The 26230-nt window shown below is 39.9% G+C and overlaps 1 protein-coding gene across 4 annotated transcripts in view; it reads right to left on the reverse strand.

Moving 5' to 3' along the window:
• LOC136864544 (trypsin eta) overlaps positions 1 to 26230 on the reverse strand; it is a 243539-nt gene that overhangs the window by 98616 nt on the left and 118693 nt on the right. For 3 of the 4 annotated variants that reach the window (XM_067141682.2, XM_067141690.2, XM_067141662.2), the window contains one exon: positions 19801 to 19963. In XM_067141682.2, the coding sequence (XP_066997783.2) occupies positions 19801 to 19963 (163 nt within the window). The remainder of the gene's footprint in view (positions 1 to 19800; positions 19964 to 26230) is intronic. The other variant, XM_067141672.2, reaches the window with a different exon arrangement.

Below are 26230 nucleotides of genomic sequence, written 5' to 3' on the forward strand. Positions count from 1 at the left end.
GAAAGGGTGATAAACATAAAGCGGACAATTACAGGCCAGTCAGCTTGACTTGTGTTGTTTGTAAGTTCTGAGTAAGCATTCTTTGTGATTTTATTAGGCGCGGTTGCGAAAGTACCAACTGGTTTGATAGAAGACAGTTCGAGTTTAGGAAAGGTTATTCCATTGAGGCTCAACTTGTATGATTCCAGCAAGGTCCAGCAGATATCTTGGATTCAGGAGATCAAATGGGCTGTGTCGCTATTGACGTATCCAAAGTTTTTGATAGGGTAGGTCATGGGAGATTACTAACGAAAATGAAGGCTATTGGACTAGATGAAGAGTGATTGAATGGCTGGCTAAATTGTTCGAGAATAGAACTCAGAAAATTAGAGTAGGTGAAGTATTACCTGATCCCATAATGATTAAGAAGGGGGTCCAGCAGGGCAGTATTATTGGACTTTTATGTTACGAATAAAACTACATCTGTTTCATTAGTCTAATTTATTTTAGTATGACCTAATAAATGTACACACACACACATATTTAAATGCACACAATTCTAACCAGTTATGAATGGCCACACTTACTAATTACAAGTCTATTCACAAGTCCTTCCTCCTTACGGCATGTAGGAGGTCCAGCCAGTTTGTCTACCTGCGGACGTTTAAGCCTTACTTTCACTTTCCCCAAGTCCAGTCACCTCTTACAGCAGCTGTGTGTAGACTGCTGGATCTGAACACAGGGCTACGGGCCACTCGACGCACGACGACTGTTCGTTGGTTCGACTCCACAGACAGTCCAGTAATTCACGCAGTCGTATGCAGTGAACAACCAAACAGCTCTGCAGTATTCAACACCAGGACGATACTCACAACAGCGAACATTACCACAGGTTCATTTACCTTCACACTCGTGACAGCGGCTTCCCTCGCTGACTCACGCATAAATACACGAACACACAGTATAGTCTTCCGTTACGTCGCCTCCAGTCCACGCACTCACTGGTCTCTCCGACACCACAACAACCGCTCCCGGTTCAGACTTCAGTGGGACAATAGCGACAGCCAACAACTCTGTCGCCCTCAGCCCAGCCACCGAACCCCAAGACACCGAGTCTCACACTGACTCCACCTCGGAGCCCAACTGTCACTCCGAGTCCAGCACTGACTGACTGTCCGCGGCTAGCCTCCCTTTTTATAGCTCGGCTGATTTGAGCCAGAAATTTCGGGAGGTGACTAGAGGCAGAACATTCCTGTTGAATCTCCAAGAAACTCACTGGTAAGCCGGCCGACGAGAAAAGTACATGGGAAGGCCGGCCCCATCCTACAAGCCGGCTGGGAAATCCCAGGTCGTGTGAGTCACTCACCCCTTCCTGGAAGTACCGAAAGGTGCTACCACAAGAGAGAGGAAATCACACTATACTCGACTTCTATTGAAGTAGAAGAGAAATAACCTAAGTACCTATCAACTTAAACCTGGATAAGATCCAACTCTCTTACCAAATTACAGACAAATATCCCTGCTTTCTGTACCACGCAAGTCTTTCGAGCGGCTGATTCTGAACAGGATAGCACCGGGTATTCAAGCCCTAATACCAACTGAGCAAGCTGGATTCCGTCCCCGACGGGACTTCAGTAACCAAGTTATCTCCCTGACCATCAATTTGTAAGCTGGCTTTCGGGTAAGAAAAAGTATCTCCTACTATATCTACGCCAGCATCTGGCACAGTCTGGATGGAGGGACTCTTGGTCAAACTAATGAAGACCGTACCGTTACCCTGCACAAAGACTGCGCGTGTCATAAGTAGGGCCCGGATGTTTACGACTTGTCATAGTTTTCTTTAAATTATTGCCATGGAAAATACAAGTTAAGCATGATTTTGTCTACGGTGACTAAAATTTGCATTTTCGCGGGTCATATTAAGTCTTTATTTGGCTTTTTTTAAATTTTTTGTCATCTTCGGGTAAATTGTCATATTATGGTCATATTTCCCCGTGAATGTACCTATTTTTTCATGTTTTTATCCTTTTTCTTCCATTTTAACATACCTGCTTGCAGTCGTCTCAGAGACGGATTTTTCACATCTCCTAATTCTTGTCTATAATTTCTTACAACTATCTTTCTTAGAAATATATATTTACGTAAATTAGGAGGGTAAGGTGTACAGAAAGATACAGATGAGTAGAAAGCGGCAGATGCAAAGGAAGTAAATTTACAGTTGAGGATAGCTTTTGTCAGGTTTTGTGCAAAAGTCAACCGCTTCTGTAATGAACTTCAGCAGGTAGAACTGTCTTCAAGGGGGTGCCAAAAGAAAAGGGTGTAATAGAAAGGTACAGTGGGCTCAGTTACTGGACAGATTTCGCTGTACGTGTGTTTATTAGCGAATACTCTCAGTTCATTATGCCAAAAACTAACGGTTGGATAAGTGAAAAATTGCTAGTATTTCTGCGGGAGTTTGGAGACAATCATTTCAGTATAGATGGCACTATTCTGCTCTGTAAACTGTGCGACATTAAAATAGAAGCTGAACGGTGGTTTAATATTGAATAACACTGCAGAACAGCAAAACGAAAACAATTTGGCTCGAAATGTTACATCACAGAACCGTCAACAGCTCCTGTTCCAGAGAATTTCGTCACCATCTATGAAAATAAAACTTCAGATTTAATATGTATCAATGTGCGATGATGATGTCTGCTGATATAGCGCAGGAGAAAGTTAATAATCAGCACTTCAGCATTTTTTAAGAAATACACTAATCAGCACATTCCGAATCCAACAATACTTCGCAAGAACTACATGACTACCTCTTACGAAGATGTTTTAAACAGAATACGATCCTACTTCGCTGATAACAAGATCTGGGTTTCTATGGATGAAACCACCGACGCTGAAGGGGAATACGTAGCAAATTTTATTGTTGGTGTTCTAAGGGGAGACCGAGCAGGAGATAAATTTATCATTTCCTGTCAAGCACTGGACAGAACTAACCAGTCAACAATTGCTTTAACCTTCGATAATGCAATGAATCTGTTGTGACCTGAAGGAGTGAAGGGAGAAAATGTTCTGATTCTAGTCACTGATGCAGCTTCCTATATGGTGAAAGCTTTTCTACCCTAAAGATATACATGCAACATGTATTGCACATGCACTAAATAGAGTTGCAGAAGAAATTCGTGGAAATTATCCTGATGTGGATAAGTTAATTTCAGAAGTAAAAAAAATCTTCGTCAAAGATCCGCTACGAGTGCATATATTCAAGGAAATGGTTCTTTCTGTGTCTTACCCTTCCTAACCCATCCTCACACATTGGAGAACGTGGCTTAACGCCGCATACTACTACTGTATCAATTACAATCCTATCGAAGATGCTGTTAATGCATTGAACGAAGGCAAAGATTCCTGCATCAAAACTGGCAAAACGCTGTTTTCAAGTACCACGCTGGCCGGAGATCTCGCTTATATCAAGTCAAATTTCAGCATTATATCAAGACGAAAAAATTAGAAGAAAGTGGTGTTCATCTCTGTGATGTTCTTCAACTGATGAAAAATATTGAAAGTGAATATAAGGCTGTACGTGGTGAAGTTGGTGAATGTGTAAATGTAAAAGTACAGTATGTGCTGTGTAGGAATGAATGGGACATCTACTCTCTCCAAGATTAGTGACATTCTGAGTGGTAAGCCGGCAACATTCCATAAAGTTGAACCTCCATTGAACTCTAATGATTTGACTTATTTCAAATATGCTCGAATAACATCCTGCGATGTTGAGCAGTCTTGTTCCCGTTACGAGTCAATGTTGCGTGAAAATGGAAGATCGTTCCAATTTGAAAACTTTAAAATGGATGTCATTAGCTATTTCTTTCTGATCGCCCATCAAAATGTCACATTGATTTTACTCTGCGCAGAGTCGAGAGTTACCTCTGGAATAAGTAATTAAATAAATTCAAAATATAATAATATAAACGAATATTATTACTTACTTATTATTATTGAATGTGCTAGATTTTAAAAGTATGTTTACAATATAATTTTAATGTAAACAGCAGCAAGAATTTGAAGGTCCAAAAATGTGACCAAAGTATTTTAAAGTCATATCCATTGTCATACTTTCATACTTTTTAGATTATAAATGCTTGAATATTTCTAACATTTTAGGTCATAAACATCCGGGCCCTAGTCATAAATGGCATTTTTGTAATATGTGAAGCCATCCCTTTCCAGTTTCGTCTCAGTCAATTTATAACCGTCAGGTTTTTCAGTCTGCCGAAACTAATTTGAAAAATACATTTATAAACCATCTGAAAAAGAAAGGACATGGTAACAAATTTATACCTATCAAAACTTAATTGAAATAGAATGACATGTTTCGTTATTGAAAGAACGTACATTTCTAAATATAGTTGAGTGTGATTTAACAGAATCGGATGATGCTTAAAAACAGACAAATAAAAATGTTATAAGATTGATAGACTTTTGTATAAACCATAATATATCAAAATCTATCTATTTCATGAGAAACCCTTATAAACTTAAGACATGGAAACACCCCGATTCGAGTAAAGGAGAACGAGAATTAGATCATGTGTGTATGGAAAATAATTATCATAAGGAAATCGAAAATGTTAAATTACTTAGATGATTAGACATAAGGTCTGACCAATACATGTTGAAAATGAAAATTTAATTCACAGAAGTAAAGAAAAAATCAAAATGTAAACTGAGAAAAGTTTACGATCCCCATAATAAACAATGGACAGTGTAAAGAACTAACTCGAGACTTTGATAAAACAGATAAATTAGAAGAGATCATCCCGAAACTAAAAGACATAGTTGAGAAAATATCCTTTACATATCCAAGGAAAAAGCATCAATGGTGGAATGAGGTATGAGATAAAGCATTTGAAACTAAACACCAGGCATGGTTAAATCATCATCAAAGTCAGAAAACAGAGACATCACATCAAGAATTTACCAAGGAAAGAAAACTAACCCAAAAAACAACCATAAATATTAAAAGACAGCATCAAAAATGTATTATTCAATAACTAGGAATAGATCACAAAAAAGACAAATTTTAGGGATGACTATCAAATATTTAGTAAACAACTTCAAAAATATGAACCGCCAACACTTATGCTAAAAGATAAGAACGGAAAGATGGCACATAATAATAATACACGAATTCTAGCAGACACGTTCAATAAATCATTCAACTGTGAAGAACCAAAAGAACTACTTCATATAAACACGGACATTCCCACTAAAACTCCACCATAAAATATCGATCCACCCAGCTTTGATGATGTTAATCAACTCATTAAGGAACTGACAAATTATAAAGCTTATGGGGAAGGCCAAGCATTTGCCGAGCTGTGGAAAAATGCAGCGGAATCACTTCACCAATACTTGATAAAAATTTGGAATGATGAAAAATTACCGGACTATTGGACAACTGCAGTAATCCACCCCTTACACAAAAAGGAGATAGAAAAAGCCTGATAACTATAGAGGAATATCACTCATGGATTGTACTTATAAAATAATCTCGAGAATAACTTACAATCGGTGCAAATTTCAACTGGAGAAAGAATTAGGGGAGTACCGGTACCAGGGAGGATTTCGACCATGGCGTAATTGTCCACATCAAATCATAACACTAAACTTACTAATGGATATCTACAAAAGACGACAGAAATAAATTATTATCAGTTTCGTAGACTTTCGGAAAGCTTACAATTTCATTCGCCGACCTTCAGTATTAAAAATATTACGAAATTTTGGATTACGTCCTAAATTAATTAAAATGATAAGCTTAACGTTAAAGAATACAAAATCAAGGGTGAAGTATAGAGGAGAATTATCCGAAGTATTCACAATCAGAACAGCACTAAGAAAAGGTGATGTATTATCACTACTTTTGTTTAATTGTACTCTGGAATACTTTATCAGAGAATGGTATAAAGACAATAACAAAATATGAAAATTGGATACACTAAATACGAAATTAGCCTAAATTGCTTATAATTTGCAAATGATCTGGCACTACTAGCTAATAACCTTAATGAAGCTCGAAATCAAATCACAAGTCTCTGAACTATCTCTGGAAAATAGGATTAACAATATAATTTGAAAAAACTAAAAGAACGGCAATAGATCCCCTTTTAATAAGCAGTGTCCTGATATGTGGAAATGAAATAGAAATTGTAAAACAATTTAAATACCTTGGAGAAAGTATAACATACAATTTAAATGAAAACATTTCTTGGACAGTGAGAACGAATAAATTATCCAGAGCCCAAATAATAACCAGAAATACAGTAAATACAACAAAAATGTTTGTCAGTAAATACAAAATTGAAAAATTATAAGACTATAGTCCAACCTGAAATAACTTATGTAAGTGGAACATTATTTAAACTAAGGCAAAAGAATAACTTTAAAACAATTTTAAAATAGAGAGAAAAATAGTAAGAACATGCATTAATAAGAAGCACCAAAAAAGGAGAATGGCGTATCATCCAGGAAATAGAACCTATAACGGATTTTGTAAGAAAGAAGAGAATATCATTCTTTGGTCATCTGTTGAGAACACCTCAAGAAAGGTTAATATGCCGAATTTTGGAGAAGCTTTGGAAACTAAGACAACAACCTGTCTGGATAAAAGAAATAAAAGAAGACATGAAAGAATTAGACATGACACTGGAGGATTTGAGGATTAAATCAAATAAATTGAGGAATAGTAAAATTAGATTCCTACCAAAAAATTATAAAAGAGAAACAACTAAAGGGGCACTTTCAGAAGAAGAACGAAAACGAAGATCAGATAGAATGAAGAAATACTGGAAGAAGAGAAGGGAAAAACCATAAAACATCATAGAAGACCGGAGAGAAATTGACAACAGTGGTCCAATGCGGCCGTAAAATCGTTATAAGAACAACAATAATAAAAGGACATGTTGAGAAACCGCCTGTTCCCAGTTTCAGTATTAGTTTCCACAAATTGAATAATGGATTGCAACAAGGCTCAGTTCCCGCTGCTACACCTTTCAACCTATACAGCCATAATCTTCCAGACAATATGTCCCGAAAATGTATACAGAGTGAATCACCTGTGCACGCCGAATACTTCTAAAACGAAAGTTGCTTTTGATGTGCTGTTTTCTTAGATATGAAGTGTAACCAAAGGTTCATAGTTGTAACCTACACACAAAATTTAATTATTATTAGCATGTGTATTTATTTTAGAAAGTTGCGTTTTTTAAATGGAACAATGCCTTTCGATATTAACAAAATAAAACTAAAGTAAATTAGAATAGCAATAGTCCTTTTTTCATTATTCTGGTGTAATAGTTTATTAGGTATCATAGTTTGAAAATCGTAAATACCAGCAGATGTCTATTCCATGTGTCAGCACTAACTTGAGAAGAAGGTGAGTAAACAAATCCTTTGGATTCTGGAGAAGAAACGGAATCGGCCGTCAATGGTTGTGTTCAAAATGACGTCCACCAGCTTCGGTACAAGTTTACAGTCTGCCATGTAAAGATTGAAGCACATTCATCAGAAATTTCAGCGCAGGCAGCAGTAGTGTGGTCGATATGTCCTTGTAAACAGTGTCGTTTGCCTTTCTCCAGAAAAAAATTCTAAAGAGGTCGAATTTGGTAAACGGTTCAGCCAAGTTACAGGCCCTCTTCATCCAATCCAATGATCTGAAAACAATCGGTGAAGAAAATCTCTAGTACGTCATGCATTGTGCGCTGGACAGCCCATCATGCTGATACCACATTCTCCTCCCAGTTTACAGTGGAACGTCTTCTAACAACTGTCGAAGTTGGTCTGTTAGGTGTTTGAGGTACTTTGGAGAATCTAGTGTTATTTGTATGAAGAAAGGCGTATATGAGCTGATGGTTAATTATTCCACACCACGCATTTAAACTCCATGGACTCTGGCGTTCCATCCCACGAAGTAAATGGGGATTATATACGGACCAATGTTGCATGTTTCGGAGGTTTACTTCCGGATGGTTTGTAAATGTTGCTTCATCACCAAGAAAGATTCATTATAAATCTGGTATATTGTACCGGTTACGACCTGTACATGAGTACTTTTTTTAGTATAAATGACATTTAATTATCACGCGTAATGTTCTGAGCACGCCTGGTTTGTTTACCGTCAGCGGGGCAAGCAAGCGAGTGAAGGACAGCTGTGAGCTATGACGTAGCCACAGGGGCTAGCTAGACCGCCCGCCCGTCACACCACGTGTTCCCAGCCTGGACTCGTATATTCTAGATTCCACGTCACATCTTCCACATTGTTCGATGGGGAAAATTTTGTAACTCCCGTAATAATTATGCTAGCGGCTTGAGCGATATGTCATCTTGTTTGGGATCACCTGAACGTCGCAATGCTCAAGTTTCAAGTAAATCCATCGAGGGATTTAGGAGATATTCAGTCAAGCCGTATTGTGACGTAGACGACCCGGATCGAATAAAAGGAGGGCCCACTGTAGCCTGTTCACTCAGTTACAGCTGAGTAGTCAGCGTGGACACTCTCGCTGCTACTATCGTCGTGTAGTGACAGTCCCGACAAGGAACTCTGTAATTTTCTAAGTATTCGTAAAGTGAACTTGTATTTTTTTTTCGAGTGTGGGAGAACGAATTCTTCCAAGTATTCTCAAGTTGACTTGCAATATTTCGAGTGTTAAAGAACATTTTCTAAGTCTTCATAATTGAAGTTACAATATTTACGGGTATTCAAGACTGGAATTTTTCCAATTATTCATGAAATGGACTTGTATTATTTACGTGTGTTAAATTCATAATTGGACTTGTATTATTTACGTGTGTTAAAGAACGAATTCTTCATAAATTGAACCTGCACTATTTGCGAGTGTTAAGAGACTCATTCCTCTAATCAACAGTGACTTATAAACTTTGCCGGTGATGAACTCTAACTTCATTCAACGTCTTTAAAACATAAATTTAGGATTTCACCTGTGTTTATTCAAAGACTTGGATATATTGCCAGTGATAGACTGTTAATTTATTCATGGGGATGGACTTGTGTTTTTCGTACATGTTCACTCAAAGACTTGTACATTCGTCAGTGTTGATTCAAAGACTTATAAATTTCGCCAGCAATAGACTGTAAATTTATTCATGTGGATGGACTTGTGTTTTTCGTACATGTTCACTCAAAGACTTGTGCATTCGTCAGTGTTGATTCAAAGACTTATAAATTTCGCCAGTGATAGACTGTAAATTTATTCATGTGGATGGACTTGTGTTTTTCGTCTGTGTTCATTCAAAGACTTGTACCTTCGCCAATGATGAACTTTAAATTTGGTTATAGTTTCATGAGAAGGGACTTGTGTTTTTTTTGCCAGTATTTATTCAGAGAGGAAGACTTTTGCTAGTGGTGAACTCTGAAATTATTTATTTTCCTCGTATACAGAGACATATCATTTTACGAGTGTTAAATTTTGAAAGTCTTGATGAATAATAACCAGTGACTTCGCTAATAGGTTAATCACCCAAGGTTTTTATGAACTCAGATTTATCAGTACTGCGAGTGACCTTGGAGACATCAACCTTCTCAGTCACATTGGACTGAGGTAGCAAATGATTATCTGCAACATCACCAGGATCATCGGGGTTCAACCTGGGCCTCGAAAGTTCGAGGCATCTCTACCTTCTACCAACCCAGACAGTCCAGCCGCTTCTGTATGGAGTCCCTGGAATCTTCTGGAACGGTTCCGACCTGCTCGGCTTGGTGAACTGGAGAATCCGAGCCATATTATAGGATTATGTGGAAGACAACTTATATCTACCTGGAGGTGATGTGCAATTTCATGTCATATATGAATAAACTCATGTTCAGTCAGAGTCAAAGTTTTCTTGTAGATAGGACCCTACCTCCTGTACCGAGCTCTAGCTACTAGTCACCTAGTTTTAGCCCTGAGAACTATATTCTTACTTACTTTAAAATATAATCTGAGAGTCGGGCTCTTTTACCGGTACAGAGAGGAGGGTAATATACGTGGCACCATACACGTTGGGGCACGATAGCTAGGTTAACGGTGCTATCAATTAATAGACAATCACAACACCCTGTACGTGGTGTTCTTCTATTTTTTTGTTTACATAGTGAAACTTATGCCCTGGACGTGACAAATAGTTTGTGTTTTATGTGTTCTTTGTCATATGGTTGATTTCTATGTGTTGACATATGATGAACTGAGTGCTTTTGAACTTTTAAAGCCACTGGTATTGCAATTTCTATTTGAAATTTTCTAAGTGTCACATTTTGAAATATTTACATTGCTCTAAATATGGAAAATATACTAGCAGCAATTAAAGCCCTTAGGCTTAATATGAATGAGGTTAACGCCAATTTAGAGACTAGGCTTACTGCAACATGTGCTAACTTAGAGCGTAATATGGATGAGGCTAAGGCCAATTTAGAGACTAGGCTTACTGCGACATGTGCTACCTTTGAGAGACGTATTACAGAAACTAATACTAATCTTTCTAGCATAGCTGAGGCTAATATTCAAACTAATGCTAATCTTGCCAATGTAGACCTACGTTTAAATAACTTAGCCCAAGCAAATGTTGAACCAAATGCCGTTAAATAATTTAGTTGAATCAAATGCCAACCTAGACAGGCGGTTAGCGGATGCTGATGCCAGGTTAGGTAAGCGTTTACATGACGTGGTTCAATCCCAATTTACTGAAATGAACACGAAATTAGAATCGCGTTTCGACCAAGCAAGTGTTAGGATAGAAGAAAGATTCTCAGAGTCCAATAAGAAAAATGATGACCGATTTATGGAAATTAATTCTCAGCTTACTCGTAACATCGAGGAGATGAGAAAAACTATTAAAGATCAAGTCTTAGAAGTTGTTAAGGAAGGTTTACAGAAGGTTATTCCTTCCTTTCAACAGCTTTCACAGGATATTGAGGAATTCAAGGCCGAATTTCAAGAGTCACATGGTCAGCTTTCGCAAATGCAGGCTAAAATTGTTTCTGTCCAAGATACTCTTCGGGACACGGTTAAGAATGACATTTCCAGAGTTGGAAACGAAGTTTCTTTATTAAAAGCTAAGCAGGGCGAGTTTGACAAACGATTCACGCAGCAAGCCGATAATAGGACCACAAAAAATTAGTCGTATTTGCAAAGATGTTGGTGAACTTAAAATTGAATTGAAGAACGATGTCAAACAAGTCGAAGGAATAGTCCAACTCCAGTTGGGAGATGTAAAAAATAATCTCGAACAACTAGCCACTAAGGTCGTTAATCTTGAATCTCGAGATACTTCCAGACCTATTTCTAGTTCGATCGAAGGAGTCGAAGGAACGTCATACCAGACGACTATCGTTAAAATCCAAGAGGAAAAACCTCCTAAATTCTCCGATAAAGCAGATTATACTGCTAAAGAATTTCTGATTAATGTAGCAGAATATTTTCAAGAACATAAGATTAGCGAGTATAGAAAGCTAAGAACAGTTGCCGATTACTCGAAGGCAAAGCTCTTTCTTGGTATTCCGTATTCAAATCTAATTTCAAGACGTACTCTGACTTTGAAAAAGCTTTAATTGAATGTTTTTGGAACGCAGAAACGTAACACCTTATCAAACTTCAACTATATTCGAGAAGGTATAACACCTCCATTAACACGTCTCGATACGCAGATTTTTTATTATCTCAGTTGAAGAAGATGCAGTATTTAGATCCTCCTCTGCCTGAGAAGGAACTTATTCAGGTTATTACATTACAATACCCTTCTCACGTCCAAGAAATCTTAGTAGCAGCGAACATTCAGAGCTTGGATCAATTACATGCCGTATTGCGACGTCTTGATACTGCTCATGCGCAGGGAACTTTGAAACCAAGCAAGAGTAAGGACATAGCCGCCAATCCAGTTTAGGTTAATGCTTCTGAACAACCACGACAAAGTCCAGAACGAACGGATATAGAGGAAGAAAGGGATACTCAATTATCACCTACGCGGTATAGAGGGTTTAGGAAACGCCCATACCGTGGCCAGATGCCATACCAAACCAAACCTACTTGGTTAAAACAAGAAAAAAGAACAAGAGAGTAGAGACTCAAATAATTCGGACTTGCACAAACGATGGAAGGAAACACAGGACTACATTCATCAGATGAAACAAGAGGGTCATCAACCTGGAGCGACTTCTCTTGAATATCAAGAATATCATAGGAGAAACAACACCTTTGGTCAAAATCCAGAATCCACAGGTACTGTTACAAAAAAAATTTAAATTTTTCAAAAATAAGATTAGCGAGGATAGAAAGCTAAGAACAGTTGCCCGATTACTCGAAGGCAAAGCTCTTTGTTATGTTATCTGAGACTGCAGAAGATCTCGAGAAGTTGCTGAATGGTATGGATGAAGTCTTAGGTAAGGAGTACAAGATGAAAATAAATAAGTCCAAAACAAAAGTAATGGAGTGCAGTCGAACGAAGGCAGGTGATGTAGGGAATATTAGATTAGGAAACGAAGTCTTAAAGGAAGTAGATGAATATTGTTACTTGGGTAGTAAAATAACCAACGATGGCAGAAGTAAGGAGAACATAAAATGCAGACTAGCACAAGCAAGGAAGAGCTTTCTTAAGAAAAGAAATTTGCTCACTTCAAACATTGATATCGGAATTAGAAAGATGTTTTTGAAGACTTTTGTGTGGAGCGTGGCATTGTATGGAAGTGAAACATGGACGATAACTAGCTTAGAAAGAAAGAGAATAGAAGCTTTTGAAATGTGGTGTTACAGAAGAATGCTGAAGGTGAGATGGATAGATCGAATCACGAATGAAGAGATACTGAATCGAATTGGTGAGAGGAGATCGATTTGGCTAAATTTGACGAGAAGAAGAGATAGAAAGATAGGACACATCTTAAGACACCCAGGACTTGTTCAGTTGGTTTTTGAAGGAAGTGTAGGTGGCAAGAACGGTAGGGGTAGACCAAGGTATGAATATGACAAACAGATAAGAGCAGATGTAGGATGCAATAGCTACGTAGAAATGAAAAGGTTAGCACAGGATAGGGTGGCATGGAGAGCTGCATCAAACCAGTCTATGGACTGATGACTCAAACAATAACAAAATCGCCTGAAAATTAGGAGGTCGGGTCATTTCACGTAGACATAATAAATTATTGGCACATCGATGATGACTTAGTGTTTGAGGACGAGTTACCTATTCGTCAACATGTCCAACAAAGTTTACTCATAATTAGTATTAACATTGGGGGATTCCAAGTATCATCATTAGTGGACTCGGGAGCGCAAGTGTCCCTAATTTCTGACAAACTGATAAACATTGATTAAGGATAAATGTGATCTTCTGATTTTGCCAGTTGCACAAGTGAAGATCAAGGGCATTATTCCTGACCGGAATATCAAATGCAAGCAGCAAGTATTCCTTGAGTTCACCATTAATGAGGAAGTGTGTGAACATGTCTTTCTGATAGTTTCGCCTATGAAATTTCACCTTATCTTGGGTTGAGACTTTTTGTCTAAATATAAGGCTACTATTGACTACTCTGCCAACACCATTCATCTATGTAGGATTGGATCTGTAGAGTTGCAGCTGGTGGATGGTGAAGATTTTAGGCTTCAAGGGATTGATTTACCCTGTACACAAGTCGATGGTGTGATTGACGATGCCGCCCCAGTCGACCAGGTACTGAAAGAAGAGGGTGATCCCGAGGAAGAAGAGGGACCCGTGTCAGAAGAAGAAGAAGATCCCGATGAAGGGGGACCCATTGATGAAATTTTAAATGACAAAGGGCCCGATTTTCTCACCTACATCTCCAGTGTAACTGAAGCCCCAGATTACCACCCTGACATAGCAGCGGCGGAGGAAGAAATCTATCAGGCTTATCCGGACGTCTTTGTTGAGAAGCCCGCAGAAATTAAGTATTATAAGCACCACTTCAACGTCAATGATGCTTCACCTTATAAACGTAAATCATATCCAGTGCCCGAGAAGTGCATGGATGAAACCAGGACACTGATTCTTCAGATGGAGGCTGACGGAATTATCTCAAAATGCGTTACGCCCTATATTAATCCACTTACCATAGTAAGGAAACCCGATGGTAATCTACGTTTGTGTTTAGACCCTCGTGCCTTGAATGACCGACTGGTCCTTCAATATGACCACCCTCCTCCGCTTAAAGATGTCATTAAGCGATTTTATGGAAAGAAATATTTTTCAGGATTTCTAGATCTTTGGACAATGGTGCTTACGAGATCACAAGATTAGATGGCAACCTTGAAGGCATCTACAATGCTTCCAGTCTCAAAAAAATACTTTGAATAAGGTTAACTAAAGAAAATCCTCATCGTATTTTCTTTTCCCTGAGAGGGAGGGATATGTACCGGTTACGACCTGTACATGAGAATTTTTTGAGTATAAATGACATTTAATTATCACGCGTAATGTTCTGAGCACGCCTGGTTTGTTTACCGTTAGCGGGGCAAGCAAGCGAGTGAAGGACAGCTGTGAGCTGTGACGTAGCCACAGGGGCTAGCTAGACCGCCCGCCCGTCACACCACGTGTTCCCAGCCTGGACTCGTATATTCTAGATTCCACGTCACATCTTCCACATTGTTCGATGAGGAAAATTTTGTAACTCCCGTAATAATTATGCTAGCGGCTTGAGCGATATGTCATCTTGTTTGGGGTCACCTGAACGTCGCAATGCTCAAGTTTCAAGTAAATCCATCGAGGGATTTAGGAGATATTCAGTCAAGCCGTATTGTGACGTAGACGACCCGGATCGAATAAAAGGAGGGCCCACTGTAGCCTGTTCACTCAGTTACAGCTGAGTAATCAGCGTGGACACTCTCGCTGCTACTATCGTCGTGTAGTGACAGTCCCGACAAGGAACTCTGTAATTTTCTAAGTATTCGTAAAGTGAACTTGTATTTTTTTCGAGTGTGGGAGAACGAATTCTTCCAAGTATTCTCAAGTTGACTTGCAATATTTCGAGTGTTAAAGAACATTTTCTAAGTCTTCGTAATTGAAGTTACAATATTTACGGGTATTCAAGACTGGAATTTTTCCAATTATTCATGAAATGGACTTGTATTATTTACGTGTGTTAAATTCATAATTTGACTTGTATTATTTACGTGTGTTAAAGAACGAATTCTTCATAAATTGAACCTGCACTATTTGCGAGTGTTAAGAGACTCATTCCTCTAATCAACAGTGACTTATAAACTTTGCCGGTGATGAACTCTAACTTCATTCAACGTCTTTAAAACATAAATTTAGGATTTCACCTGTGTTTATTCAAAGACTTGGATATATTGCCAGTGATAGACTGTAAATTTATTCATGGGGATGGACTTGTGTTTTTCGTACATGTTCACTCAAAGACTTGTACATTCGTCAGTGTTGATTCAAAGACTTATAAATTTCACCAGCGATAGACTGTAAATTTATTCAAGTGGATGGACTTGTGTTTTTCGTACATGTTCACTCAAAGACTTGTGCATTCGTCAGTGTTGATTCAAAGACTTATAAATTTCGCCAGTGATAGACTGTAAATTTATTCATGTGGGTGGACTTGTGTTTTTCGTCTGTGTTCATTCAAAGACTTGTACCTTCGCCAATGATGAACTTTAAATTTGGTTATAGTTTCATGAGAAGGGACTTGTGTTTTTTTGCCAGTATTTATTCAGAGACGAAGACTTTTGCTAGTGGTGAACTCTGAAATTATGTATTTTCCTCGTATACAGAGACATATCATTTTACGAGTGTTAAATTTTGAAAGTCTTGATGAATAATAACCAGTGACTTCGCTAATAGGTTAATCACCCAAGGTTTTTATGAACTCAGATTTATCAGTACTGCGAGTGACCTTGGAGACATCAACCCTCTCAGTCACATTGGACTGAGGTAGCAAATGATTATCTGCAACATCACCAGGATCATCGGGGTTCAACCTGGGCCTCGAAAGTTCGAGGCATCTCTACCTTCTACCAACCCAGACAGTCCAGCCGCTTCTGTATGGAGTCCCTGGAATCTTCTGGAACGGTTCCAACCTGCTCGGCTTGGTGAACTGGAGAATCCGAGCCATATTATAGGATTATGTGGAAGACAACTTATATCTACCTGGAGGTGATATGCAATTTCATGTCTTATATGAATAAACACATGTTCAGTCAGAGTCAAAGTTTTCTTGTAGATAGGACCCTACCGCCTGTACCGAGCCCTAGCTACTAGTCACCCAGTTTTAGCCCTGAGAACTATATTCTTACTTACTTTAAAATATAATCTGAGAGTCGGGCTCTTTTACCGGTGCAATATATCTCCTTAATTCCCATGTAAAAAAGTTAACATGTTTATCAACGTCATTTCCAGGCATCTCTTGATGGAGGGAGATACGATGCAGGTGGAACATATGACGGTGCAGAATGCGTGGTGCATTTGAATCATGGCACTTCCTCGTGTAGTTGCACGGGAACGAACGTGCGGATCTACAAGAACAACAGCTAGAACATTGATTTCACTCACTTCTCCAGTCACTTGTTTGTTTGTGTTACATTTTCTAAGCACTAAACTTCCAGTTTCATGCAGCTGATTGAAGTTCACAAATAATTGTCGATATGGGTGACGTCTATTGGGATATCGTTCCGCGTACATAGGACAAGAACGAACAGCATGCTTTGTACATTATCCATACGCCATTAACATGCCGGCTTTTTCAGCATTGTCAGATACCATCTTCCACCATATCCTCCTTCTTGAACTATCACAAAGTAACTGACAAGGAGTCCGCAATGCTATCAGCGTACTGTAAAGGAAACAAACATAAGAACATCATAGCCTCGTAACTAACCAGTTGAATGAAGCAGACAACTGTCAGTATTTACAATTTTCAAACTACGATAGCTGGTCTAATGGTTTCAGTAATCCGGATGAGGCTAAATCATGGGTCACTTCCTTCACATATACATTGCATAGAAGTTTTGGATTCACCACTTTGTCGATGTCAGTATGCGGAGGATGGCGATTGCTTTAAGTGTAGCCTTTATGGTGCTTCTCGAAGCCGCTTTCTATCTGAACTATGTCATGTACAAGTGGTGTTGCACGGTGAAAACAATTCTCAATGCTGTGATGGACTTTTTGAGAACCACGGATATAAGAATTTGACTTTAAGTTCATCGCATTGTTGCCAGTGTTTTGATTGTTCTCCCACCTCTCCTCCCGGAAAAGAGATTCGGTGTGGTTTTATGTACTTGATGAATGTGGACGTTTTGGTGGTTATTTTTTATAAGTACCGTACTTTGCACTGACAATTCATATCTTTGTATGTGTGCTGTGAGTGTTTATTGTACATGGAGAATGACCAACTGCTGTTATAACAAAGATCAATAAAATAAAACAAAAACTACGATAGCTCGTAAACTATTTGTACTAGAACACTGAAGACTGAAAACCAGCACTGACATTATAATTTATTCTAGATTTATTTTGTTAATGTCAATAGTCATTGATCCATTTGAACAACTGCATCTTTCTAAAATAATACGCATTCTGATAATTATTAAAATCTGTGTATGGGCTACAATTGTGAGCCTTTGGTTACACTTCATTTCTGCGAAAACAGCACGTTAATAACAGCTTTCATTTTAGAAATATTTTGGGTGCAAGTTGTAGGCGATTCACCCCTGTAAATGCTGAGTACATCTGCCTAGCTACTCAAAAGGTCCATTTCATAGAAGCTGAGGAAGTTCTGACCAAGCATCTACAAGTAATGGATGAGTATTTCGGAAGAGGGAAACACAACCCAAATTTTGTGAAATTGGAGTTGTTACTCTTCAATTGAGCAACAAATACGCAAACTACCACCCGAGAGTAACATTTGGTGATGAGACACTGCAGTACAACAGTACTCCGGAGCATGTCTCTTACATATCGATACCATCTTCTGAAAACAACGGCCAAAATGAAATGCCGCAACAATCTACAACACTGACTATCTGGAACCTAATGCGGAGTCGATGCAAACACGCTGAGAAAGACAGCATTGACCTCGTATACTCTTCAGCTGAGTACCGTTCAGACGTATGGCTCAGCAGGTCCCACACATATCTGGTGGATGTTCAACTTCGAGACTGTCAGTTGGCAGTGCGGTTATGGTCGCGCTGCAGTGAGCTTGCATTCGGGAGATAGTGGGTTCAAACCCCACTGTCGGCAGCCATAAAGATTGGTTTATCGTAGTCCTCCATTTTCACACCAGGCAATATTCAGGCAGCAGCACCTTAATTAAGGCCATGGTCGCCTCTTTCCCACTCCCTTTCCTATCTCATCGTTGCCATAAGACCTATCTATCCCAGTGCAACGTAAAGCAGAACTGTAAAAAAAATCAACTTCGACCAATCATATATATACCCCAATGGCTTCCTGTATTAAGTAACTTCACACATACCAAGAGATAAAAGGTACTTACTCAATAACAGCCAAAAATCCTGAAAAATAAGGCATTTTGCATTCATGAGGATATTAAACGATGTGCTTCAGCTAGGCAGAAGTCTCGCAGACCTGCTTGTAGAACTGCTTTGGGGTTTATATCCAGTAGTTTCAACTCCCAAGATTGCTTGGAAAACAAAGTAAATTAACTAAACTCGTGTCCTCGTCCCGAAGTGATGCGGCTCTTTTCAGGCACATCCTTCAATGGTGGTGAGCTACACGTACCATTCTAACTGCATAACAGCCCTCATGCCATTCTTCAATCTCTGGCAGTACCGGGAATCGAATCCGGCCACCAAGGACGGCTGCGAATAGTGCTAACCGTTACGCTACGGAGACTTACGGAAAACAGAGGAAACATTATCTCCCCCACAGGGCTTAATGGAAGTTAGTAATCCCACTGTAAAAATTTCCAGGTTCTACATTGTGAGAACGTAATCGTATCAGATGAGAGACGGGAAGAACTGCTTCTACGCCCATTACCTGGGGGTGGAGATATTTTCTTAACTGTGGCTTCGGTATGGTGACACAAACAATTCAGCAAGTCGTGCAAAATTGTCCACTGCATGCTTTCTCGGAATCCTTGGATAAATTCCATGGAGCTAGCTCCGAAGCTGTGTTTTGGATAGAAAACGTGGACACTGATGTAGAACATTTTGTTGTTCTTCCTATTTTATTGTTTTAATTCTCTTTGTCTTGCTTCCTTGGATCTATTTGTCATTAGTGTAAATATATTGATTGTCAAATAACTATTACACACTAAATGATAACATAAATAAATAAATAAATAAATAAATAAATAAATAAATAAATAAATAAATAAATAAATAAATAAATAAATAAATAAATAAATAAATAAATAAATAAATAAATAAATAAATAAAGCACTGCCTCAATAATCCCCATATGGGGAACATGGCAGTTAATGCCCCCATTTGTACACTAGAACCAAAGTGTAATAATAATCGTATGTCCACAGCTACCATGTGCAGGCAAACTGATTTGGCATCATCTAGGATACCTGCATGTCAGTTCCGACGTTCCATTTTAATTCCATCAGGCTACAGAGAAACTACTGGATGATCTATGGCTGAATTTTACCGTAATTCACTTTGTCCGATAAACACCAAATATCCTTTGCATGTTGACATCGTACAACATTCAGTGCTGAATGGACTTTCTTTCACCCTGCAAACATTCGACAACCTCTGCCCGGTTTGAATCCGTGATCTTGGTATTCAGAGATCGGCACTCTACCACTGATAAACAGTCGCCTTTATAAGTTGTGTATAGTATTTATCTTACGCTTACATCGTGGTTTAATTTTCTCATCAATCCAGGCGTTGTAGTAGGACACATCAGCATACAGGCCTAAGCCTCTCGATCCGTCACCCCCACACTTCTTCTTTCCACTCGACACCACGCCGACCAACTGATTGTCGCATGTCAATGGTCCTCCAGAATCACCCTGTCAACACAAGCAATATTCGGAGAAAATAATAATTATAACTGAAATAGTCCTGGAGATCAGTAGTAACGATTAGGAGTTAGAAGTGGGGGGGGGGGGAGGTGGCAAAAAGGTACAAGCAAAAAAAAAAGTGCCCGGGTCTGTGGGATATAGCTATAGGGGGAGGGGGGAAGGTGAGGCCAGGTCTAGGAAGCCAAGAATAACGTCCGAGAGGAATCGTCGTGCTAACCACACCACACCTCATGATCTGCAGACCTTCGGGCTGAGCAGCGGTCGCTTGTTAGGCATGACCCTTCGGTTCTGTTGTGTCATGGCGTTTGATTTTGGGGGGAAGCGTGGTAAATATATCAAAACTGAAGAAAAAGCTACAAAACGGTAAGTTTTTAATGCTCTCTGAGCGAATTTTTTACAGAGAGGTAAAAGTTGCCTGTTTAGCAACTTAAGTGCGGTAACAATGGGTTTTTGAGATTTCGTTTCAATACTGTACAATAAAACGTTCACCAAAGGAACAATGTTACACAGGTATTACAATTAAATATAAGTAAGGCGTGAATATAAATGTAAAAACCATTTAATATTTGAATACACACTAAGAAACTAACAGACACTAAAGAGACTGGCAGACTGACGAATGCGCGCGGCAAGTGGATGATTCATTCCTCCGTGTCCAAGACCTTGACAGCAATATACCACTGTTACCCTTCCTCACAGCACATGGATAGTCTCCGCTATTAGCTTTGGCGCTACACAAATCGGTTAGCCGCGACGAACAACATTGTGTGCGTATTTCCGCTAAAATTGTGTTAATAATTAAAGAAAATAAAGGAAAGAATTAGCTGATAAAACAACAGCACTTGTAGAAATTGCTTTTTTAATAATTACTACAATTTCTAGTTTCAGCCGGCTAAAATGAAATAAAAATATAAGGTCTTTCCCCTAATCGCCACTATTGCCTGGGATTGTCAACTACAAACACTCTGTGTTCAGAGCATAGAATAGCATTTTACAGTAACTGAAATACTGTGTAAGGATTGAGGACAACCGGGAGCCACCCTGTAAACACAAGTGATGTTGAGAGCACAGAATAAAAGTTAACTGAAATCCCGTCCGAGGATTGCAGTCCACCAAGTCACCCTGTAAACACAAGTAATATTCACTGAGCAATATAAATATTTCAAACTGAAGTACTATCCGAGGTTTTCAGTCCACCAAGTCACCCTGTGAACACAAGTAATATTCATAGTGCAATAGAAATATTTCAAACTGAAGTACTATCCGAGGTTTTCAGTCCACCAAGTCACCCTGTGAACACAAGTAATATTCATAGTGCAATAGAAATATTTCAAACTGAAATACTGTCCGAGGTTTGCAGTCCATTAAGTCACCCTGTGAACACAAGTAATATTCATACCGGTAGTGCAATAGAAATAATCCGAGGTTTGCAGCCCACCAAGTCACTCTGTGAACACAAGTAATATTCATAGTGCAATAGAAATATTTCAACTGAAATACTGTCCGAGGTTTGCAGCCCACCAAGTCACCCTGTGAACACAAGTAATATTCATACCAGTAGTGCAATAGAAATAATCCGAGGTTTTCAGTCCACCAAGTCACCCTGTGAACACTAGTAATATTCATAGTGCAATAGAAATATTTCAAACTGAAATACTGTCCGAGGTTTGCAGTCCATTAAGTCACCCTGTGAACACAAGTAATATTCATACCGGTAGTGCAATAGAAATAATCCGAGGTTTGCAGCCCACCAAGTCACTCTGTGAACACAAGTAATATTCATAGTGCAATAGAAATATTTCAACTGAAATACTGTCCGAGGTTTGCAGCCCACCAAGTCACCCTGTGAACACAAGTAATATTCATAGTGCAATAGAAATAATCCGAGGTTTGCAGTCCACCAAGTCACCCTGTGAACACAAGTAATATTCATTGTGCAATAGAAATATTTCAAACTGAAATACTGTCCGAGGTTTGCAGTCCACCATGTCACCCTGTGAACATAAGTAGGCTAATATCCATAGTGCAATAGAAATATTTCAACTGAAGTACTGTCTGAGGTTTGCAGTCCACCAAGTCACCCTGTGAACACAAGTAATATTCATAGTGCAATAGAAATATTTCAACTGAAATACTGTCCGAGGTTTGCAGCCCACCAAGTCACCCTGTGAACATAAATGATGTTCAGAGCATAGAACAAACCCTATATCTGAAATACCACCCGAGAATTGCGGTTCACCAGTGTCATCCTGTAAACAAGAGTACCGGTATTAATCGGAGCATGGAATAAACATATTAACTGAAATCCTGTGCGAATTTAGTTACCGACCAGTTCGTCGTGTTGTGAACACAAACCACATTCAGAGTAAAGTTTCAACATTTTAACTGAAATCAGGCCCAAAGATATTGTGCTCCCTGCTGTGAACAAAAGCAATTTAAAACGCACAGCAATCACTATAATTATATGAATTGCTGTACCATTTTATCATATGTCGTACGACTAATGTCATCATCACAAAGAGTTTTAGACATTTCTGAGCACCGCGACTCCATTAAGTACACTTCTTCACCATGGAAGGTTTTCATCTCTTCTTAAGTTCCTTCTACTTTCCCTTGCATGATGCATCTCTCAAGATCTATCTTGATCTCTTCTCGTGATGTACTCGAAAATCTAGAGGATTTTCTGAATGACACATGAAGAAAGATCTTTGGTGATGTTAATTTGCTTGTTGATCGACGTATTCATTTTCGGTCTACTGTGCACTCGGCATTCGGCGACGACACCACATCTCAAACACATAGATAACTTGGAGAAGTCTCTGGAAACATATTGAGTATTTGACGAAAATGGGTATGCATTGCGAACAGAATAACTCATCAAGAGAGTTCTGTCACCAAGTTCTTCAACTTCCAATCTACACGTGGTGTCTTTACTGAACTGAGCAACTCAGTGGAAGGTTGGTTAATCAACCCCAGCAGAAAATTGTGTCCATGAGGAAACACGAATTGGGTTTCAGTAAAATGGCAGCGTGAAACTCTCACTAAATGTTTTTCCTTTGACAACCCTTTAGCTTTACTCATTTGAATATGTTTGTCCGGAGCTTCAAGTTCTCCGTTCTGATCTCGGGAAAGGGGAGTACTGTATATGAAGTTTTGTTTCTATTCACCCCACTGTTTCTGTTCACCCCGTTTTACGGTAGCTATAATTTGGGGGTTCTGCGGAATCCGCAATTGCAGATCGTTGCGGTGCACTCGGCTAAGTAAATACACTGACTGACAGAGCAAATGCAACACCAAGAAGGAGTGGTCAGAACTTTATGCCAATTGCAGGGTAGACTGACGTCACTGAGGTATGCTCATGATGTGAAATGCGCCGCTGTGCTGCGCACGTAGCGAACGATAAATCGGACACGGCGTTGGCGAATGGCCCACTTCGTACCGTGATTTCTCAGCCGACAGTCATTGTAGAACGTGTTGTCGTGTGCCACAGGACACGTGTATAGCTAAGAATGCCAGGCCGCCGTCAACGGAGGCATTTCCAGCAGACAGACGACTTTACGAGGGGTATGGTGATCGGGCTGAGAAGGGCAGGTTGGTCGCTTCGTCAAATCGCAGCCGATACCCATAGGGATGTGTCCACGGTGCAGCGCCTGTGGCGAAGATGGTTGGCGCAGGGACATGTGGCACGTGCGAGGGGTCCAGGCGCAGCCCGAGTGACGTCAGCACGCGAGGATCGGCGCATCCGCCGCCAAGCGGTGGCAGCCCCGCACGCCACGTCCGCCATTCTTCAGCATGTGCAAGACACCCTGGCTGTTCCAATATCGACCAGAACAATTTCCCGTCGATTGGTTGAAGGAGGCCTGCACTCCCGGCGTCCGCTCAGAAGACTACCATTGACTCCACAGCATAGACGTGCACGCCTGGCATGGTGCCGGGCTAGAGCGACTTGGATGAGGGAATGGCGGAAGTCGTGTTCTCCGATGAGTCACGCTTCTGTTCTGTCAGTGATAGTCACCGCAGACGAGTGTGGCGTCGGCGTGGAGAAAGGTCAAATCCGGCAGTAACTGTGGAGCGCCCTACCGCTAGACAACGCGGCATCATGGTTTGGGGCGCTATTGCGTATGATTCCACGTCACCTCTAGTGCGTATTCAAGGCACGTTAAATGCCCACCGCTACGTGCAGCATGTCCTGCGGCCGGTGACACTCCCGTACCTTCAGGGGCTGCCCAATGCTCTGTTTCAGCAGGATAATGCCCGCCCACACACTGCTCGCATCTCCCAACAGGCTCTACGAGGTGCACAGATGCTTCCGTGGCCAGCGTACTCTCCGGATCTCTCACCAATCGAACACGTGTGGGATCTCATTGGACGCCGTTTGCAAACTCTGCCCCAGCCTCGTACGGACGACCAACTGTGGCAAATGGTTGACAGAGAATGGAGAACCATCCCTCAGGATACCATCCGCACTCTTATTGACTCTGTACCTCGACGTGTTTCTGCGTGCATCGCCGCTCGCGGTGGTCCTACATCCTACTGAGTCGATGCCGTGCGCATTGTGTAACCTGCATATCGGTTTGAAATAAACATCAATTATTCGTCCGTGCCGTCTCTGTTTTTTCCCCAACTTTCATCCCTTTCGAACCACTCCTCCTTGGTGTTGCATTTGCTCTGTCAGTCAGTGTATTAACCAACAGATATGGAATAAAGCATTTATTTGAAATATCAACGAATTTGCCTTAAATAATGAACACAACATAAATTTTCACATCGCCACAAGAACGGATGAACACAGCAAACACAAGGATAGAAAAAAGGGGAGGCCGTGACATCGTGGCCAGCCTCCCTCGTAAAGAAATTTTCACGTCGCCAAAAGAACGGATGAACACAGAGACACAGAAAAGGGAGACATGCACATCGTGTCCAGCCTCTCTCATAAAAATACTTTTTCACGCCGCCACAAGGACGAACGGACACGAGGACGTAAGAAAAGAGAATTCTCAGTCTTGAAAATTTACAATACGTGAAATTCTACACTCCCTTTCCTAATTCAATGTACATCTTTCTTTGAATTAACCTACAAGTCGTTTAAAACTCAGTCTAGATAGGCAAGAATAACAGCTGAGAGGATTTGTAGTACTGACCACGCGACATCTCTTAATCTGCAGGCCTTCAGGCTGAGCAGCTGTCGCTTGGTAGGCCATGGCCCTTCGGAGCTGTTGCGCCATGGGGTTTGGATTTGGTCGTTTAACACAGTCTTATTTACATAATTTCTTCAGTGAACATCGATGCATTTTCCTAATCCTAAAATATGTTATAATCTTGCCAAAATTATCAACAACTCTGACGTTTAGCAACAGTAAAATATGTAAATACTCTCCATTTCAGAAAAAAGATGAACATAGCAACTCTGAAACTTCACGCGCATTGCGGTAGAACGCAATGGCAAGTCGTCACACAACGACTACACAATGATAGAACACAGTAGTCACCAATATGTGTAAATGAGGAGACAAAATGAACCGCAATGGTACATGTAGGTTAGGGGGGTTTGCTTACAAGAGTTATAGGGAGGTACATTCAAGGAAACGGGGTGGACTAGGGAGTGGTGATGACAGTTTAGGAAGTATGAAGTCAAGTAAGGAAGAAATAAAATTGTTAGTGTTAAACTGTAGAAGTGTTGTAAAGAAAGGGATAATATTAAGTAATTTGAGAGATATTTATCAGATATTGAATCATGGCCGAGAAGTGATATTATGGAAGCGGAAATTTTCTCATGAAAATGGATTGTGTATCGTAGAAACAGGTTAGGATCGATAGGAGGGGGAGTGTTCATACTCGTGAAAGAATAATTTGTAAGCTACGAAAGATTTATGGACAATAAACATGAAAATCTAGGCGTAAGAATTATCTCCGAAGATAATAGGCGATGTTTTCGGTGTGTAGAGACCTGGAAAGGCTGGAGCCGACGATGATGCGGAATTACTTGATAAGATAATAAACTGTGAAGGGAACAACACAGAAAGGAACGTTATGGTAGCAGGTGATCTGAACTTACCAAACTTACTGAATATGAACGACAGAAATCATGACCAAAAAATGGTGAATAAGTTAAGACGAGAAGGACAGCTGAATCAGAAAGTGATGGAACCAAGTAGGGGGAAAAACTAATCTAGTAGTGGTGCTGATAAAACCAGATGAGCTCTATAGAGAAACTGAAGTGATAGATGGCATAAGTGATCATGAAGCTGTCTATGT

Source organism: Anabrus simplex, chromosome 1 (genome assembly GCF_040414725.1).
Source record: "Anabrus simplex isolate iqAnaSimp1 chromosome 1, ASM4041472v1, whole genome shotgun sequence".
NCBI lineage: Eukaryota > Metazoa > Arthropoda > Insecta > Orthoptera > Tettigoniidae > Anabrus > Anabrus simplex.